The 12478-nt window shown below is 43.8% G+C and overlaps 1 protein-coding gene across 1 annotated transcript in view; it reads right to left on the bottom strand.

Annotated features, from left to right (window-relative positions):
• ANKRD29 (ankyrin repeat domain 29) overlaps positions 1–12478 on the bottom strand; it is a 47936-nt gene that overhangs the window by 15954 nt on the left and 19504 nt on the right. The window contains exons 4-6 of the mRNA XM_054021163.1: positions 9756–9854; positions 5183–5281; positions 1481–1579 (exon numbers count right to left, since the gene is read on the bottom strand). Of these exons, the coding sequence (XP_053877138.1) occupies positions 1481–1579; positions 5183–5281; positions 9756–9854 (297 nt within the window). The remainder of the gene's footprint in view (positions 1–1480; positions 1580–5182; positions 5282–9755; positions 9855–12478) is intronic.

Here is a 12478-nt window from a genome sequence, read left to right as displayed (position 1 = left end):
GCCCCAGTCCACAGTCCAAGGAGGAACTGATGTCTCCAGCATCAAGGGAACAGTTCCAGGCCGAGCAGGAAGCAGATGACAGCCTTCAGAAAGCTTGGGCGGCGGCGCGGAGCACCCCACCGCCTCTCAGCTCTTCTAACCGATCCCGGTTTGTTGTAAAACAAGGACTTTTATACAAGGAAACTCTTTCTGGTATATGAATACATGGTCCTATTTCCTTGTGCTAAGTAGCAGCAGAGATTCTTCCAGTGAAAAGACACCCATAGCCCTCAAAAAAGCTGCTGAAGCAGTACATGTAGTTCTCTGCTGCCTGCTGTGACTTGTTGGGCTCTTCTGGGAAGGAAGTCAGGAAATATAGGAAAAGCTAGACAGCCTATTCACGTGCTACCTTCTGCACTGTATTAGGGCTCTCTCATCCCATTTTCTCCTATTTCCTGATTTCCTATCCAGCTGAAACCAGTACACCTCAGCCAGCTCACAGAGACATACATGAACAATGCATGAAGGGAACATTATCCAAATATTTTTAAATGTACAGGTTAAGTGTGGTGAAGATTCAGGGTAGTTAGCTAATTTAAACTGGTTTAGCAACCCTTAGGTGAGACTCTCTGATGTAAAATCAAGCATTCTGGGAAGCCCCATTTTCTAACATGGGTATCTAAGTGGGATGTGCAAATCCCCATCTGGATGCTCAAACTGGTAGCTAGGTACATAAGTGCTCATTTTACATCTAAGTGCTGATTTCAGCATCCAAAGGCAAAAAACTGGCTGACCTATTAAGACTCCCTCTTTTGAAAAGTAGGCCCACTGTGTTCAGATACAAGGAGGCAAAATTATGGATATGTTAGAAACCTTTAATCTGTATTTACTTCCTGATGTAGTTTGAAATGTTTGCATTCCCTTGAGGCCTGAATCAACTCCACTTGACTTTAATGGGAGTTGGACTAGGCCCCCAGAGCAGTAGTGTCTGATCCAGTAAAGCACTAAGCACATTGTGTAACAAAGCATGAGAGTAGCTCCATTGTCTTCAGTGACTCTACTCTCATGCTTAAAGTTATGCATCAGAACCTAGAGAGTAACTAAGTGGAAACAGGGATGGCAGGTGTACAGGTACCAAATGTTTAAGGAGGTTAAACTACAATTTACGACTGATTATTACAGTGTGTATAGACAGCATGAAGTAAACTCAGAGTCAAAGGTTTTTTATCAAAGATTAACTTTGATACTAAAGACATAGTTGTGGTAGGGTTTTAATAAGTACATAAGTCTGACTGGTTGACTTTAGCAGGGGATATGTGGAGTGCTATCTACTGCTAGTGTTTTAAGATGGAATTTCAAAGAGGCCTGAGGACATTAGGTGCCCAGCTCCAATTGAAAGACTAACTCCCTTAGGGACTTTGAGAATTCCAGCCATATTTTTAGCAAGAGAAATGTTAATTAAATGCCATCTCTGTTTTGGTAGTGCAATGCTGAACATTACCTGCCTTGGCTGGTTGACCTTTGCTCCTGAAGATAACAATAATCTGATGACATCCAGATAACCTCCTTGGGCAGCCAGAAAAAGTGCAGTAGCTCCATCCTGAGTAAAAATAAATAAAGCTTAATTGATAAAGCTACACTAGATATTTACATCAAAACATATTTCCCTTTCTGTGATATTATGCAACTTAATAACCTATAAATAGCTACACACAAGAAACTCATCATCACCAAAATCCTGAGTTTAGTCTACAACAAACGAGACTGGGTGTGTAGCATTCCTCTTAAGTATACAAATGTAATGTCTACGATCATTGGTCAAAGCTGAGATTTGAACCCAGGGGTTATCATGTTAAGACCCCCAAGTCACCAAAGCACTTAAGCGTATACTTAAACCCATCCCTTTGCAGCAAAGTTCTTAAGTGCTTTGCTAAAGAAGGCTGGACTTAACCATGTATTTAATTTAAAGCATCTGTGTAAGCGCTTTGCTGAACTGGGGCCTAAAAGCACTAACTTCTACCAGTCGAGCTGAAGGAGTAACTCCTCTGGCTGGCAGTTGCAGTAGACCCATCTCTGTAGAGCAGCCATAAAAGGAGGACCTACAATATAAACACTTACCAGTGGCTTACACACAGCAAGGTAGTTTGTAGACCTGGTTGGAAAATGGTATTTTCTGTAAAAACTTTTGAAAGAAATTAACAATTTTGGGTTTTTCAAAACATTTCACTGACAGTTTTTGGTTTTTCAACAAAAAACTTTTTTTTTTTTAAATTGTAGATGTTTTCATCTTTTGACACAAAAACATTTTCTGTGCTAGGTTTTCAAAAGTCAAACACTTTTCGGTTCTTCTCTGAAAAAAGGCCATTTTCCAATGACAAAAGGTTTCAAAATTTCAATCAGCTGTAATGCTTTACTTGTCTAGCTAAGAGTGGAAACTTGCACTGGTGTTGGGGCAGGCATTCAGATATGATGCAGTCTCTGCCTGTGTAGTTCCCAGTGAAGTGCATATTAAGGGAATTTTGTTTCCCCTATGGTTAAGAGGAAGTGTTTCGGTTTAAATGGGTAAACAAATGAATAAGATGCTAAAGCCCCTCCCCCCTCCCTCCGCAACTGCATGCACTAAGTTTATCACCGGTTAAGGGGAGTATTTGAGCAAAAGCCCTTTGCTTAAATGTTGGTGGCACATCACTACACTGGGACTAACTGCAGTTGTTTATACTCAGCTAGGCTACTTAGACTATAGAAGACCTTATTTTTTCCCCAATCACCAGGGGCCTGATTCAGCATTAGTGAGTTGCAGTGGCCCTTGCTTCAGGTCCCAGATTTGAAAAGTTTGCCCCTGATGCCAAGAGGGTTGAGATCTTGGGAATCAGAAGAGGTGTCTGGTGGACAGGATTTAATTTCCCATATTTCTCTTTGGTTGGGATTCTTACACTTCATGTGTTTTAGGGCTTGCTTACATGGCAAGCCATAATATGAATCTACAGCACACAGCTTGCTGTGCAGTAACTTCCCATGTGGACATTGATAGAGTGCAGCGAAAGTCCCGGAGTGCGGCTGAGGTACTACTACTTGAAAGGGCAATACGCTAAGCCACACTCTGGGACTTCCACTGTGCTGTAGCAATGTCCACATAGGATGTTACTGCGTGGCAAGCTGGTGGTCTGTAGATTCACACCATGGCTTGCCATGCAGTAATGTGCTGGGTGGACAAGCCATTGGATTATTATATTCGATTGCACACTGACTTGTTCCAACATACAAGTAATGTATGGGTTACTGGGCACACTGAAGGCTAGATTGTGTCTGGCTAGTAAGCAGGCGCACAGGGTTGGGTAATTGTGTTTAGCCCCTTTTGCCGGCTTTGTGCACCAGACAGACACAACAGGAGTCTCTCTGTTCAGGTTCCTCTTTCAGAACAAATAATGTTTAGTAATCTGAAAACCACTCTTTATTACTGCACTAATCAATGCAAAAAAGGTTTCCTTTTAATTAGGGCTCCTTCTCTTCCCCACACTGCTGACAGTTAGTCAGCTTAAAGACTGAAAGTGAAATCCTGATGCTTTTGGAATAATTGCTCTGACAAGCGTGGGTTTGAACTCCCTCTTGCATGGAAGCTTGCCAATCAAGTAGGCAGCCAGACACCACCACCACTTTGCAAACTCAATTCAGCAGCACCATGCAAAAGAAGCAGAGCTAATACTTGTTTTCCTCTGAATTCTCTTTTATTTTAATTTTTTTAACCGCCTGCATAAGGGTGTTATTGCACAACTTCTAAAAAAATGGCTACGGGTAATCAAAACGAGCTTATAAATACAATTGAGAATGATGCTCCGTTCCTGGAGAGATGGCAAGAAGGTTACTTTATTGCCTTCACATCTAAGTGCATGCGTTGGGTGTGAGACCTCAGTGGAAATCCCTAGCACTCCCTACCAGGAAGTGACAAACATGGCTAAATATGGCCCCTCAGGATAAAAAAGTAATCACTATGCAATAGCAAACATGGAACACCCTTCTTTACAGGAAGTCATAGCTAGGTATGTCACACACAGGGGATAATGTGTGTTTAGGGCTTGAAACTGTAAGATGTTAAATACTGCTGTGAAATGAGTGGGGATGAAGGCACTTAGCACCTCATGGGAGCATTCCCCATCATGGGAGTTAGCTCCAGTAGTGTTAGCTGAGAGAACATTATAACCCCACAGGGGATGACTTCCTTTTTGTCTGGGTTGTCTTGAGTTAGGGAAGGGTGGCAGAGGGTGAAAAGCCACACATTTTTGTTTTATTATAGCCCAGCTTATATGCAACTCCACCACAGTAAATCAGATGGGGATTCATCCAGGCCCTGATCAGCCCCTTCTAGCTCTCTGAAAATCCAGCTAAATTATGTCCATCAAGTCATTTGTACCAGTTATTTATTTTAATTTGTTTTCAAAGCACTATCAGGTGAGAGAGGTACATTCCCCCAATATCTTCACTTTACCTGAATGTCAGTATGTAAAGATATTAAGAAAATGTAACTGCAGTTCTACCTTTAATGATATCCGCATGTCAAGAAGAAAAACTAAAGGCCTGATCCACCACTGCCTGGCACCGTATGTAGCTATTTACTCTGGCGTGCAAACACTACCATTCTGACATGGTAGCATTTGACACTCTCTTTGAACAGCTGTAAAAATGACACAATGGGCAGGGAGAATCAGGCCCAAAGATTTGAAAGTTTCCGTTTTAGCCACAGTACACCTAAGGATATGTATACGGTAGAAGTGTGCCACTGCTGCAGCATAGACATTTACTACAGCAACGGAAGGGGTTCATCCATCACTGTAGTAAATCCACCTCTGAGAGATGGTAGGTAGGTTAACAGAAGAATTCTTCCGTCAACCTAGCAATATCTACACCGGGGCTTAGGTTGGCTTAATTACATTGCCTAGAGAGTGAAATTTTTCACAGCCCTGAGTGATGTAGTTCAGATGACCTAACTTTGAAATATAAATCAACTAAATCTCCTTTGTTGGCTATAACTTTTCTCCCAGTATGATAAGGAGCACACAGTTAATAACAATTACATTTAAAATGTATAAAGAGAGAGCTTTTGGTAAATGCCTTACTGCACTGGCGCTAAGACCATCTGAATTGAAAAACCCCACACTTCGTTTGTTCCACTGACCATGGTGTTTATATCTACTTCCAATGAACTCACACAAAGTTGATCATGTATGTTGGCACCATGCTTCAATAGAGTTTCCACCACTCGTGTGTGGCCATACTGACATGCTGCTAACAGAGCAGTACCGCCATCCTGCAAACAAGCAAAGAATGGGCACTATAAGTAGAGAAGGCAAGTGCTATACAGGACAGGTTCGTAAGACTAAGCAAGTGCTGACTACCTCTCAGAATTTGGCTCACAGAAGTTATGCAATATCTAGCCAGTAAATTGTTGTAAGTTGTACTTTGAGTCTTTCCCCCCATAAGTTAGACCTTAGCTCTGTCACTAGGAGAATTCTTGCCCTGAGGTTTCTTTTGTGAGGAATGGGAACCAAGAAAAAACTCTGCTCTGACTCTCCTTTTCCTCTGGTATGAACTTACTTCCCTCCCCACTCCTAGTTTGTCCTTCTCCCAAATCTAACACCCGGCCCCACACGGTGACTCCCAGCACACCCTGCCTCTGATCCAATGGACTAAGTTGCATGCTGCTGAACTCAATTCTAGCAGCCATTAGATCCACCTCAACCGCAATTCTCCTTTAGCCATAGCCTGACCTCCTGATATGTCCTGCCTCCCACTCACTGGTTCCCTGCCTGAGAATTGGCAGCAGGGGAAGTCAGACACACGATTGTGCTGCTAGATGAGATGTGTATTGAACTGTGGAAGCACACACAACGCTCAGACCAGAGACCATAGGCACAAGTCCCTACCACTTCAGCTAAAGGCAATTTCTCTAGGTGTCAGCAATCACAGGTTGTTATAGGCACTGTGAGTGAACCACTAGAGGGAGACATGATGCCATTCATTACATCAGTGTACAAAATCGGGGTATGATATGCTCCCTCACATGTAACTTAAGTGCCATCTGAGACAGAAAACAGCTGCAGTGCCACTAGGACAGAGACTTCACCAGCAATAACTAGACACAGAATGCCTGGCTTGCCATGTTGTTAAACACTGTTGCCCGTGCCAAAAAAAGGTAATTCCCAGGTGTGACATCCCCCAACACCACTGAAATAGCTACCAGTGCAGAAGGTGAGAGCTGTTCCCAAAGCAGAGGGTAAGGGTGTTCCAGCAGCAGCAACAGAAGAGCAGGGAGGGGGAGGAGGCTGCAACCAGGTCTGTCTTTGGGAGGTTATGGGAGAGAGGGTAGGAGGACTTAGCAAATTGGAACAGTATGCGATTGGGACCCTAAGACCACCCCAATTCAGAGGGCAAGGGGCTCCCCCATATGTAGCAGTTAGGCCTGATGAGCTCAGTATACCGCAAGTCACCGTCATAATCTGTATCTAAAATGTATCATGTAAAGTATCATATGTGAACTGGCAATACACTGGTCATTCATATTACTGCATGGAGCACGTAGGGGTGCTATATGAAAAATTATTAATATATGCTGGAAAAATATTCTTAAAAGGTGTTTGGCAGCCAGGGCTTAAATCACACTCTCCTAGACAAAGGAATGTGGGTTCCACCTGCTTGAATGTGTCTCCAATGTGAACAGAGCAAGGAGAGACAAATGACATTTATATGCAAGGTAGACCAAGCCATCAGGAGAACCAGTGTGGGGAATGGCCACTTAACACACTGAACAAGGGTGGAAGCTGCATCTCCAGGAAACCTTCCTGCCTCCTCCAGCAAGACTATTAACTTTGAAAGATATAAGCAGAGAGAGAAAAAGCTATGTTGGCACTTTTCACCTGAGGAGACAGAGAAATGAAGCACTTCCACTTGGTATCAATTAAATAGCTCTTTGCTAATAAACTTAATCTTGTCTTATTACACAGCCATCCCAGAGCAGTGTTTCAAACTGAAGAGTGAAATCCTCAGCCAAACTAACTGGCTGGTGCAGTGCACTATCTCTTTAAAGGAGCAGCGAACTTGTGAGTGCTCCAGTGAGAGGGACTGGACACTACAAGGCTAGAAGGGCTGTTGGTGTCATCCTGGAAGGGGTAACCAAACTGGTGGCAGCCAGGGTGAGGCCACTGTGCTCTGAGGATGCTGCTCGTGTCAGGGATCTGAGCCAAAGCTGCAGAGCACACAAGCATCCAGTGTTACAGGGCAGGCGGTGACAACCCCTTACTGGTCTGTGTTGAACCCTAAAGCATCCCAGTGATCATGTATTTAAAGACATATTGTAATGCATACACACAAAGGGCCCAATTAAAGTTCCACAGACCATCTTAATTCTAGGATTTCCTAACTTTTGAGTGTTTGACTGCAACCATATAATAGTGTTCTTTTAATGGAGTTTTGTGTGTAATTTTATAGATTTAAAAAAAAAAAAAAAAAAAAAGAAGCAAACCCTCGAAACAAATTCCATCATGTGGGTGTCAGTATGATGCTACATGGGTCATCAGCAGGGTTGGAATCTTTAAATCTACTGCACAGACCTCTGCCCCTTAAGATAATGGAGTAAATGATAGCAGTAGTAGGTTGTCATACCCTATGTGGACCAGCAATAGAGGGGAATGAGACACACACTTTGCCAGTGGGTTTCAGAGATTTTCTGACTGCAGAGGAATGGTGAGACTTGGGAATCTGGGTTCCATTCCAAGCTGTGGACGGGAATGTGTTCCAGTGGGTACAGACTTTTCACCTCATTTCCCCTAAACTTGACCCCTTCTACTCTGTCCTTTTCAAACTGTCCTTGTCCCAGGCCTGTTTCTTCCCTGCCCCTGGCTGCTTGTCACAGTCCCATTTTTCCTTGCCTAGCCAGTTCCAGTCTCTACTCCTCAGATTTATCATCCCAGTCTCCTTGCCCAGTCAGTCTCCACATATAGCTTCAGAGTCCAAGTCCCAGTCTCACCATCCAACTCCCAGTCTCTCCCCATCCCCACACCCTCTCCCAGTTTCCTTCCTGAGCCACTCCCAGTTCCCTCCTTCCCAGCTCCTTGTTTGATCAGCTTGGCTCCCAGTCCCAGCTCCCTCCCCAGGCTCCTCATTCAGTCTCTGTCCCCACATCTTTTCCTGGGCTCCTTGTCCCAGTCTTTGTCCTGCCAGTCCCAGTTGCCTTCCTACCTCCAGCTTCTCATTGACTCATATTATCCCATCTCCCTGTCAACTGTGTCCCAGTCCCCCATTTCACTCTCTGGATCCCAGTCCATCTCCTCAGCACCCAGTCTCCTTTGCCAACATTCCTCCCACCCAATCTCAGTCCCACCTTCACCTGCCTCCCTCCCAGCTTCCAGTCTCCTTACCCAACCAGTCCCAGGGTACTCCTCCCCTGCCCAGCCTCCCTGCTGAGCTCCTAGTCCCAGTCTCCTTGCCCAGCCAGTCCCAGTTTCTCTCCCCCTCAGCCCCAGTCTCACCAGATTCATTGTCCCAATCTACTCCTTTCCTTCCCCCCTCAGTCTAGCTTTCATCTCCACTGCATTCAAATAAGACAGCTTCTGAGTGCCACCTGAAAGGTTAAGAAGAACAAGGGAACCATGTACCACCCTGGCTTGGAACAGCAGGGAGCAGCCATTACAGGGAAAGTCTTTTTGAGCCTCCCACAGCTCTGGGCTGGAGTATGCTCTGTGGGGATGACACATGCACAGTCCAATCATACACAGGAGCTGGGAGGGGATGGAGCATGCTCAATGAGGATGGAATCTTTGGAGGGTTTAGCTGCTAAAAATAGAATAAATCTCTATTGAACATGCATGAACTGCAATATTTCAAAGGCTTATCACCTGGCCAGATTTGGGTGGATTTTCCAAGGGACGGCAAAAGGTGCATCCTTAATAGTAAGGCTGCCATCCTATTTAAATTGCAAGTCTCTGCTCTAAAGCATGAGGGTGAGGGGCTAGAGCTTTTCAAAGAAATGTTCCTCAGAACATTTTAGCATTCTTTGAAACAGCTGAACTGTTTTGACTAAAATTTTCAAAAAAATATTTGGTCTGAGGCAGACACCCAGCCTGGAAGAATTCAGCTCAGACAATGAAAGTTTTGCAGCTATAACAGGGTCTTATAAAGTATCAGGCTGCCTTAATAATAGACAGTGCCACCAGCCAACAGTGCAATGCTGAACATGAAGGGGAAAGTTTTCCTGATTTCTTCCATGATCATCCTAAAGCATCAAGCAAACAGATTTAATTACCCCTCTCTTAACACACACACAGTAACTACTCATGTAGCTATATTAGACATGATTAACCAGCGCTTTTTAAAATCCAGCTATAGTATTTAACTTTGTAACTTCCTACAGCAGTGAATTCCACAGACTCACCACTGTATTAATTCCTTCTATTTGTTCTAAATTTACTTGTCAACAATTTCATTGTGTGACCTCTTGTTCTCATATTATGGGAGGAGGGACTGATCTCTTCATTGCAGCTTTCACAATCTGAAAATATACACTGTAATGAAATGGTACCAAACTCAAGCAATCAAGCCTAGACAATAAAAACTAGCCTTGAATTAATATTTTGCCAGAGGACTGCATTACTCATATAGCTTAGAAAACGTGCAAGCAGGGAAATTCTTTTATGATCCCCTTGCTGTAATGCCATGTTGCAGATCAAGAGGAAACAAGCCATTAATGCAGAAGTGAATTTTGGAAGTAAAGCAGCCCAATCTCTTACTTTAGTTCTAAATTCAGTAGAGGCGCCAAATTCAAAGAGAAACCTCACAACATCATTGTGGCCTTGTTGTGCAGCAAAGAACAGAGCAGTTGTGCCTGACTGTAAAGAAAAAAAGAAACAGATTTCAAACAAACAAATGGATAAAATGTGAATAAAGTAAATACTTCATTTTTAAACAGAGTTAAAATGGATTGAACTTGAATAACTGAACAAGAACTGGACAGACTCATGATGATCTTTAGGACTGTAGAGGATACAACAGAACTTAGGGGAGGAGGTCATTTCTCATCTCACTGCATTGAAACATCTGAGGTTTAAGGTTAAGAGTCTGTCATGGGTATTTTTAGTAAAAGTCACAGACAGGTCATGGGCAATAAACAAAAATTCATGGAAGCCCACAACCTGTCCTTGACTTTTACTAAAAATATCCCAGGGGGAGGAGGGGAACAAACAGAGTGCTGCTGGGGCTTACAGCTGCTCCAGCCCTGGTGCTGCTCCTGCGGCAGGGGGTGACCGCTGCTGCTCCAGCCCCAGAGGTCCGCTGCGCCGGCCTGCTGCACCCGGGGCCATCCGCCAGCCAGCTGTCAACCCCTGGGCCAGCTGCCCATCAGCTGTTCCGGCGGCCGCTGCTCCAGCAGCCCAGGGGTTGACAGCTGCTCCAACCTTTCCCCAGAACAAGTCCTGGAGATCCCAGGAAAAGAAAAAAAAAAAAAAAAAAAATCACAGAATCTGTGACAGAATCGTATCCTTACTGATGTTTATTCCACATCCTGTTTACCTGCATAAAATCCATATTCTCTATTCCATTCACATAAATGGGCTTCTTTGTGAAGCCTCTACTATATTACTCATTTCCTTGTCCTATGTGATCAAGTGAGACAAGAAAGCCCAAAGTGAGTTAAGCACGAGTCTCTCTTTCTTTCTCTGGTAATATTTGTATCCCAGCTGATTAAATCTTAAAGGCTATTACCATGTCTACTGATGATATTTTACAGTCTATTCCTTCTCCTACCTCACCTTCTCTCCCCCCGCCCCCAAATATATTTTTCCTTTTGAAAAATTCAGGACCAGATTCTCCAGTCCAGTCAGTCACTATAAACAGAGCAAAGTGGCTTGAAACAGGCTGAAGACAAACAGTGGAGAATCCCCCTGTATAGGAGAACTTCCCACCACATCTTGCACCAGGTACCAATCTACCCCCGGTGAAAATATACTCTTTCCAATTTTTACAAGAAGGATGTGGAAAAATTGGAAAGAGTCCAGTGGAGGGCAACAAAAATGATTAGGGGTCTGGAGCACATGACTTATGAGGAGAGGCTGAGGGAACTGGGATTGTTTAGTCTCCAGAAGAGAAGAATGAGGGGGGATTTGATAGCAGCCTTCAACTACCAAGGGGGGTTCCAAAGAGGATGGAGCTCGGCTGTTCTCAGTGGTGGCAGATGACAGAACAAGGAGCAATGGTCTCAAGTTGCAGTGGGGGAGGTCCAGGTTGGATATTAGGAAACACTATTTCACTAGGAGGGTGGTGAAGCACTGGAATGCATTACCGAGGGAGGTGGTGGAGTCTCCTTCCTTGGAGGTTTTTAAGGCCCGGCTTGACAAAGCCTTGGCTGGGATGATTTAGTTGGGAATTGGTCCTGCTTTGAGCAGGAGGTTGGACTAGATGACCTCTTGAGGTCCCTTCCAACCCTGATATTCTATGATTCCTATGAAAGGGGAACAAGGGGATGTATTGGGAGTGGAGTATAGGTAAGAGCAGAGAGACTGCCACACAGCAATGCTCCCCTATACTTTATCCTCCACTGGCGCAAGGTCCCCACCATTGGCATAAGTTAGGGCTGTACAGGGACAATGCTATCCTGCACAGATGCCAGGCAGGCCTGAATCAGGGAATCAACTCCCACTGTCAAACTCAGCTCACATACAGCAAAGAATCAAAACCCAAATATTTTCCACACCTAGTTCGGTCACTAAAATACCAGTAAATCAAGGTGAGAATCCATCCTTTAAGACCTAAATTTCTGGGATACAAAAATTACCAGAGAATATTATTATTATTATTAGATACCTATTGTGACAGAATATGCCCCTGTGTTCACACCCCACACACTATTGTAATAATTTTGTACAAGGCATGTCTTGTGAGGTATCATTTCCTTTAAAATCTCAATTTGCTGATCAATAATAGCCTGGCAAAATGCATGTAGCAGCTTTACATGTGAAGTTATAAACATAAGCCGAGATCATGACTAAAAGCATGCTTTCCAGAGAAGTCTGGGGAGTGGCCAGACCAGAGACAATGGGTACACTGCTGTCTCAGCCAAGTGTAAACAAGGCTAATGGACCATTACCTGCTAGGGGCCATTCTTTGGCAGGAAAGAGGTCAGGGAAAAAAATAAATAAAATAAAATAAATAAAATCTACATTTTAGCAAAGGAACAGCATGGAGTCCCCTTCCACACAGAGTGTCTGTTGCCTTGCTTCCAGCTGGAAATGCTCTGGGGGAGGGATCCTGACCTACAGGGTTTGGTCAGTGCGACTGCTACTGCTGAAAGCATGTGTGAGAAACTTTGCTTGAATCTGATATAATTTAAGTTAGATATTAGTGAACGTCTTATCTTTATTTTTCTTGTAACCATTTCTGACATTGATTCCTCATGACTTGCACTCACTTAAAATCTCTCTCTTAATAAACTTGTTTTACACTTTAATCCAGGGTGTTT

This window comes from Malaclemys terrapin, chromosome 2, assembly GCF_027887155.1.
Source record: "Malaclemys terrapin pileata isolate rMalTer1 chromosome 2, rMalTer1.hap1, whole genome shotgun sequence".
Classification (NCBI taxonomy): Eukaryota; Metazoa; Chordata; order Testudines; family Emydidae; genus Malaclemys; species Malaclemys terrapin.
The sequence above is the reverse complement of the archived record's forward strand: the minus strand, read 5'-3'. Positions and strand labels throughout refer to the sequence as shown.